General features: G+C 49.9%; 1 protein-coding gene across 1 annotated transcript; it reads left to right on the top strand.

Moving 5' to 3' along the window:
• The first annotated feature begins 2,491 nt into the window (after positions 1 to 2,491).
• LOC113219969 (thymic stromal cotransporter homolog) lies at positions 2,492 to 7,735 on the top strand. The gene is made up of 2 exons (XM_026448526.2): positions 2,492 to 2,647; positions 4,238 to 7,735. Exon 2 carries the CDS (start codon positions 5,302 to 5,304, stop codon positions 6,466 to 6,468), a length of 1,167 nt encoding a protein of 388 aa, XP_026304311.1. The 5' UTR covers positions 2,492 to 2,647; positions 4,238 to 5,301; the 3' UTR covers positions 6,469 to 7,735.
• The last annotated feature ends 6 nt before the right edge of the window (positions 7,736 to 7,741 follow it).

The following is a 7,741-nucleotide window of genomic DNA, read 5'->3' as shown; positions in this document are numbered from 1 at the left end:
TGGGTAGATGGGTGGATGGATGAATGATGGGTGGGAGGATGGATGGATGGTATAAGGGTGAATGGGTAGATGGATGAATGATGGGTGGATGGATGAATGATGGGTGGATAGATGGATGGATGAATAATGAGTTGGTGGATGGATAGACAGATGGATGACAGGTGGGTGGGTGGATGAATGGATGGGTAGAAGGGTGAATGGGTAGATGGATGGATGGATGAATGACAGGTGAGTGGAGGGATGGATGGGTGGATGATGGGTGGGTTAATGGATAGATGGATGATTGGTGGATGATGGGTGGATGGATAGATGGATGGATGGTGGGTGGGTGGATGGATAGACAGATGGATGATGGGTGGGTGGGTGGATGGATGGATGGGTAGAAGGGTGAATGGGTAGATGGATGGATGGATGAATGACAGGTGGGTGGATGGATGGATGGTGGGTGGGTGGATGGATGGACAGATGTGTGGGTAGATGGATGAATGACGGGTGGGTGAATGAGTAGATGGACAGATGATGAATGAATAAATGAACAAACGAACCACTGAGTTTGAAAATATCTTAGAAATATAGGCTCACAATATTTGGTGGGAAACATTCAACAACCAAACACCTTCTTAAAATGCACCTCTTCTACTCAATTACCTCGGAAATGAAGCACTGTGAAAACAGATAGACTCTGAAGTCACACAACCCTAAGTACCTGGCTCTGTGTGACCTTGTGCAAGTGATTTAGCTACCCGAAGTCAAAGTTTCTATAAAACTGGGCAATATTAGGGTGCCACCTCTGAGGGCAAAGGCCAATGAAACAATGTTCCAAGAACATCCATAGGTGGCAGTCATTATTCTGGTGAATTTACTATGGACAGGGCCTGACTCTCAGTCTAACCGTAATATACTTCATTTCATCAGTACACGGGGAGGGAAGCCATTTCCCAGATACAGACCCAGAAAGGCAGATAGATAAACTAGAATGCTAATTTATTAATTTATCAGGGGAAATTATTTGGAGAATCAAAGTAACTAGCACATTTTCTCTCTGTTTGCAGCTATAATTGGGAAGTAAAACCACAATTAGAAAGTTGCTCAAGGTCAGGCAAAGAAACTTGGGCAACATCTTGCATGTAGCGATGGGACAGTCATTGGGAAACACTTGAAAGAAAGTCCTTGGTGGTCACTGACAAGATTTGTCTCTGTCTTCTTGAGTGAGTTTGTACTTCTTTACTTTTTTTTACTATATATTTGTGCTTCAGGGGGTATCTTATTTTCCTTGCTCCCAATTTTTGAGGGAAAGGCTTACCACAGCCCCTGAAATATTAACAATAAAGAGAGACAGGGTCTCTCTCTCTTGCCCAGACTGGAGTGAAGTGGTGCGATCACAGCTCATTGGAGCCTCAAATTCCCGGGCTCAAGCTATCCTTCCACTCCAGCCTCCCAAATACCCGGGACTACAGGTATGCATCACTATGCCCAGCTAATTTTTTAGTTTTTTCTGTAGAGACAGGGTCTCACTGCGTTGCCCAGGCTGCCTAAGCTGGTCTCAAAACTGCTGGCTTCAGGCGATCTTCCTGCCTTGGGCTTCCCCATCAGTGTAGTCTGCACATCAGCTGAAGGGTCTCTCTGCCCCTCAAGATCTGAGTCAGATGGCTTAATTCCCTAATCTCGTAGCCTGTGAAAGTCCAAAGCCTATTCCAGATTTCAGTGAATCCTTGGGAGATTTGCATTCTCATGGCTTCCTTTTCCTCCCTTGTGGTCTCTGCTCAGCATTATGTCAATCCAGAGATGAATCATAGCTTCTTTAGCAGTTTCTACCAAAATAAAAAGCCAAAAAAAAGTCACTTGCACAAAACATTTATGAATAAACTTTTCTAAAGAACTCAGGAAGGCCAGGTGCAGTGATTTACACCTGTAATCCCAGCACGTTGGGAGGCTGAGGTGGGAGGATTGCTTGAAGCCAAGGGTTTGAGACCAATCTGAGCAACCTAGGCAACATAGTGAGATGCTGTTTTTACCAGAAAAAAATAAAAATTAAAATTAACTGGGTGCAGTGGTGCATGCCTGTAGCCCCAGTTACTTGGGAGGCTGGAGCAGGAGGATTGGCTGAATCTGGGAATATGAGTTTCTAGTGAACTTTGATCACAACACTGCTCTCCAGCCTGAGCAACAGAAGCAAGACCCTGTCTCAAAAAAGAAAAAGAAATTAAGAACTGAGAAGTAAAGGGAGGTCACAGGAAGGATTCACATGTACATGATACAGCAAGATGTTTAAAATCCACACTAGGCATTCCTATTCTTCAAAAGTTCCTTCAGACCACCCTGACACCAAGAGTTCTTGTCCTGACTCTTCTCACCAGTACCCACTGATCTTACTTCCTCCCTGAATTTCTTTCCCCTCTCCTCTCCCTCCTCGGTTCTCTCTCTCACCCTTCTCTCTTGTTGACTCATGCCGAAACGTTCCGCCCCCTCTCTGGAACCTCCTCCACAGCTGGAATCCTCAGACCTGAGGATTTCACTCTCTAACACTGACCAAAGGTGTTTTTCAAAGACTGTTCCTTTCTAAGATGAATTTGGGGGCCATGAATTTTGTTAAGAAGACAAGAGGATTCCTTGCCTGAGTGTAGTGCCTGGGATATAGGTTCAACAGGTAATCTATCCACTCTTGTTCCTCTCTCCTTGTGCAATACATTGTTGATCAACAATAATCACAACATGATTGTGTTGTTTCTACTCCTCTCCACATTCCTATGTGGGTTAAGAGGACATCCTCAAAGAAAATTATCTGGCAACTGTGTTTTCCCCATAGCTGTAGGCTTGCAAAGACTGTCTGATGCCAAATACTAGTTTCCTGATTTACTGGCCTTGTGATCTTGTGCAAATTGCTTAACCTCTCTGTTTTCAGTTTCTCAGTCTGTAAAAATGGGGTGGTAGATCAGCTCACAGACTTCTTGGGAGGATTAAATTCATTCATGTAAAATGTTTAGTACATAATAAGGGCTCAATAAATATTAGCTGCTACTTTTTTTTAGTTTCTTTCTTCTGGAATAGTGTGATTTTGTCAATCTAAACATCAGAGATTTAGTCTTTGCACTTCAACGAAGCCAACCTTGCGCTGGAGACTAGTTTCTATCTTGGAGTGACAAGGTCAGGGCTCCACTTGCTGGTAGCCTGGGCTGCAGAGGATAACCAGGCGTTAGCTCACCTGGGACCTGCATTCAGAGACAGAGCGAGAAGTGGGGACATGATGAGAGTATAATCCAACCCACAGTAGCCTAAACTGGGAAAGACACTAATTACCCTGTGTCTAGTTCATTTCCAGGCCAGAGAACTCAGAAGCCTGGGGAGTCCTAGGGTTGGCTGGCAGAGGATAATCTCACCCAGCTCCCACTAGATCTGTCCTAGATCTGATGTGAATCTCTCAAGACCCTTCCAATGTCCCTGGTTTCCCAAGATGATGAGAAGAACTGAAATACCACAGATCCTCCCAGAGATGACAAGGGCTGCCCCCTATAGTCTAGAGCCCTAGAATGGACAGACTCCTTGATCAAGTGGCCAGAGTGGTCCATCTGGTTCAGGTTGTTCTCATGGCCATATTTGATTGCTGAATACCACCTGGCCCCATAACCCACTCACCCTCTGGAGTCTCCACCTCTCATAAGATCAAGGTGTTTGGACTGTTTGCTGTAGCCTCTGGAAAAATTAAGAATGGAGTGGGAGAGCCAGGCTTGGGTTGGGTGAACCCAGTATCTCCTAAGGTGGCCCTAGGTGAGGGGGAGGAAGAAGGAAATGGGATGCTGGGCCAGATCCACGGGGCACATATTGAAGGGCAAGACTAGGTGTGTCTTTCTATTTGCAGAAGTCAGAGTTGTTTGGGCCTAGACACGAGGACGCTGGGCCATGCTGGAGGTTGAGGGTAGCAGGGAAGGAGATTATAGCCCACCTAAACACTACCAAAAGAACCTATAGCTACACTAAATCATTTGGAATCCAGTCCCTCCTCCCTACATGAGTATACTATCCATGTGGCGTTTTAAGCTCTCCCTGCAGACCTACGTCCCCCTTTCATGTCTTTGTGTTCCTGATTATCCACGCTGCTGTAGCTATGCTGGGTTGTGGGTAGAGGAGCAGGAAGGCTGTGTGCTTTGAGTCTCCATCCCTGGGGTTGACCATGGAACAGGTCATGCTCCGTGGTACATTTTGGCCCCTGCACCATCCATCACCCTGGTTCTCTTTGCAGAAGTATGTACCGAAACAGGAAGCGAGGCCACCTGGGAAGTGGAAGTCTCAGCCCAGCCCAGGGGAGTGAGCCCACAGACAGAAGAAGAGTGACTACTAAGAAGCAGAAAGGGACCTGGGCACTTGATTTGGAAGAAGAGGACCCTGGTGACTCTGCCTCTTCCAGGGGGCTCAAGCCCCTGCCCAAGAGTCCAGTTGTATCATCTAGGGGGACATCTAGGGCTGGCAGGATCTTGCCATCTCTCCCTTGGCCCTGCGGTTTGAGGCAGGAGCCTTCCAGACAAGGCCCATGCACTAGGCCCACCAATGCAGGTGTACCAAGCAGGACTCTTCTCTAAAAGGCCTTTGGCTTGGAGAAGAGCCTGGACCTAGCAGCTCCCAAGTTTTTACTCCTCTCAAAGTGCTACCCAGCTGCCTATAGCACATGGGTGCCTGTTGCATTACATCTGTAAATAAAACTTCACACCCCGGTACTTATCCTAGGCAGAGTCCTAGGCGTCGCACTCCTCGCCGAAACCTGCCTTCCTGGGATGGGAGAATTTGGAAACGCTCCCTGAGCCAGTCCAGGTGAGCTTCCTTCCAGCTGGGTCTCAGCCCCTGCCCTGGTGGTGCGGGGTCCCCAGAGATCCGCGGGAGGTCCGGGCACGCCTAGTTGTGGGGAAATTCGGCCCCGTCAGGCGGCCGCGCTCACAGGAGCAGCGTGACCCGGCGGCCCCGGGGGTGCTGGCACCAGGAGCCGACACTCGCCGTGCGCTCCCCCGCGCCTGGCTTCCCTGGACTGTCGCCAGCCCTACTCCTCCTGAGGTGGCGAGGGCGGGGCGGAACGCGGCCTCTTCTGGCCTGAGGAGGAGTCACTCGGGAGGTCACTCGGCTGCTGGGCTGGCTGCTGTCACAAGCGGGGCGTGCCCTGGCTCCGCTCGCCACTCTCCGGCGCGCACCCCGGCTCACGGCGCACACTCGCGCTCCCGGACTGAACCCTGAGCCGCCGCCGTAGCAGCCGAATTTGGGAGTATCTCCTTGTCACTGCAACCAGAAAGCCCCTCGATCCCCCATCAGAGAGGTCACATGACCCCCGAGGTCACCTGCCCGTTGAGGGGCCACCTGCCTCGCTTCCACCCGAGGACCTGGGTTGAGCCCGTGGTGGCCTCGTCCCAGATGGCTGCCTCCCTGTACGACGCGGGGCTACTCCTCGTGGTGAAGGCGTCCTATGGAACCGGAGGCTCCTCCAACCACAGCGCCAGCCCGTCGCCCCGGGGGGCTCTAGAGGACCAACAGCAGAGAGCCATCTCCAATTTCTACATCATCTACAACCTCGTGGCGGGCCTGTCGCCCCTGCTGTTCGCCTACGGGCTGGGATGGCTCAGCGACCGCTACCACCGCAAGATCTCCATCTGCATGTCGCTGCTGGGCTTCCTGCTCTCCCGCCTCGGGCTGCTGCTCAAGGTGTTGCTGGACTGGCCAGTGGAGGTGCTGTACGGGGCGGCGGCGCTGAACGGGCTGTTCGGGGGCTTCTCCGCCTTCTGGTCCGGGGTCATGGCGCTGGGATCGCTGGGCTCCTCCGAGGGCCGCCGCTCCTTGCGCCTCATCCTTATTGACCTGATCCTGGGCTTGGCGGGGTTCTGCGGGAGCATGGCTTCCGGGCATCTCTTCAAGCAGATGGCTGGGCACTCTGGGCAGGGCCTGATACTGACAGCCTGCAGCGTGAGCTGTGCCTCGTTTGCCCTGCTCTACAGCCTTTTGGTGCTAAAGGTCCCTGAGTCGGTGGCCAAACCCAGCCAGGAGCTCCCCACCGCGGATACCGTGTCTGGCACAGTTGGCACGTACCGCACCCTGGATCCTGATCAGTTGGACAAACAGTGTGCAGTGGGTCACCCTCCATCTCCTGGAAAAGCAAAACCCCATAAAACCACCATTGCCCTGCTCTTTGTGGGTGCTATCATATATGACCTGGCGGTGGTGGGCACAGTGGACATAATCCCTCTTTTTGTGCTGAGGGAGCCTCTCAGTTGGAACCAAGTGCAGGTGGGCTATGGTATGGCTTCAGGGTACACCATCTTCATCACCAGCTTCCTGGGTGTCCTGGTCTTCTCCCGCTGCTTCCGGGACACCACCATGATCATGATTGGGATGGTGTCCTTTGGGTCAGGAGCCCTCCTCTTGGCTTTTGTGAAAGAGACATACATGTTCTATATTGGTGAGTCTGTCATTCTTGGGGAGGCAGGACATTGCTGATCCTCTGCATAATGGGGCTGACACCAGGGATGCCATGGTCTGGGTGACCTAGCTCAGCACCAGGGATTGAACCTGCTACCCAGGAGGCACAAGGGACACAAGATTATATGCCCCTGAGTTTATCTGTAATATATTGTTAATTATCTATATTGAGAATGAAATGTTACCAGAGTGGTGTTCATGGTTCTGGGCAGTCAAGGAGGTATGGTCAGTGGTACCTGGAGTCAGTAGGGGAGGCTTCAGGATGGCAGTCAACAGAGGAGATGGAGTTGGGTTTCTTCCCCCAGCCCCCCTTCCCATTTTAAAGGGATGGAATTTCAAAGGCGGAGCACAGAGGTCTGTAATCCCAGCACTTTGGGCTGGAGGTGGGAGGATCACTTGAGGCCAGGAGTTCAAGACCAGTGTAGCCATTATGGCAAAACCCCATTTCTACCAAAAACATAAAAATTAGCCAGGTGTGGTGGTGTGCACTTGTAATCCTAGCTACTCAGGAGGCTGAGGCACAAGAATCACTTGAACCCAAGAGGCAGAGGCTGTAGTGAGCCAAGATTGTGCCATTGCACACTAGCCTGGGTGATAGAGCAAGACTCTGTCTCAAAAACAAAACAAACAAACAAAAAAAGGTGGATGGGTGGAATTTCAAGTAATTCTACTGAAAAGATGCCTTAATTAAAATCATTTGGAGTCAAGCAAGGGCTTTTTAAAAATGCGTAAAAATACTCGGTAAATGCCTTCCACAGCCAGTGTAATAAATTCCCCAAGGAAGCAGCATTAAGTTTCCATCTGAGGACACAGGTAGACAACTATAAGCAGAAAGCTCGAGATGAATGCTGCAATAGAACTTTCTAGAATGCTGGAAATAGTTGCTATCCATTCTGTCCAATACAGAAGCCACTGGCTCCATGTAGCTATTGAGCAGTTGAAATGTAGCTAGTGCAACTAAAGAACAGATTTTTAAATTTTATGTCATTTTATTTAATTTAAATAGTTATATGGGGCTAGTGGCTATCGTATCAGAAAAACAACTTGAGACAGTTATCTGAGGCTGGCTCTTGACCCAGGCAGGTCACACATCTTAGAAACACCTAACAAAATGGCAAGCTAACCTCTGGTCAGTTCTCAATTAAACAGCATAGGACAGAGTATCCCCTTTCCCTTTTGCCCACCACGTCTCTCTCTCTGTCTCTCTTTGTGTTTTTGTTTTGTTTTGTTTTGTTTTGTTTTTGAGATGGAGTTTCATTCTTGTGCCCAGGTTGGAGTACGATGGTGCAAT

Source organism: Piliocolobus tephrosceles, unplaced genomic scaffold (assembly GCF_002776525.5).
Source record: "Piliocolobus tephrosceles isolate RC106 unplaced genomic scaffold, ASM277652v3 unscaffolded_141, whole genome shotgun sequence".
In the NCBI taxonomy this organism is placed as follows: domain Eukaryota; kingdom Metazoa; phylum Chordata; class Mammalia; order Primates; family Cercopithecidae; genus Piliocolobus; species Piliocolobus tephrosceles.
The sequence above is the reverse complement of the archived record's forward strand: the minus strand, read 5'-3'. Positions and strand labels throughout refer to the sequence as shown.

Coding starts and splice junctions, on each gene's coding strand:
- LOC113219969 (XM_026448526.2), top strand. CDS start 5,302: ATGACCCCCGAGGTCACCTGCCCGTTGAGGGGCCACCTGCCTCGCTTC.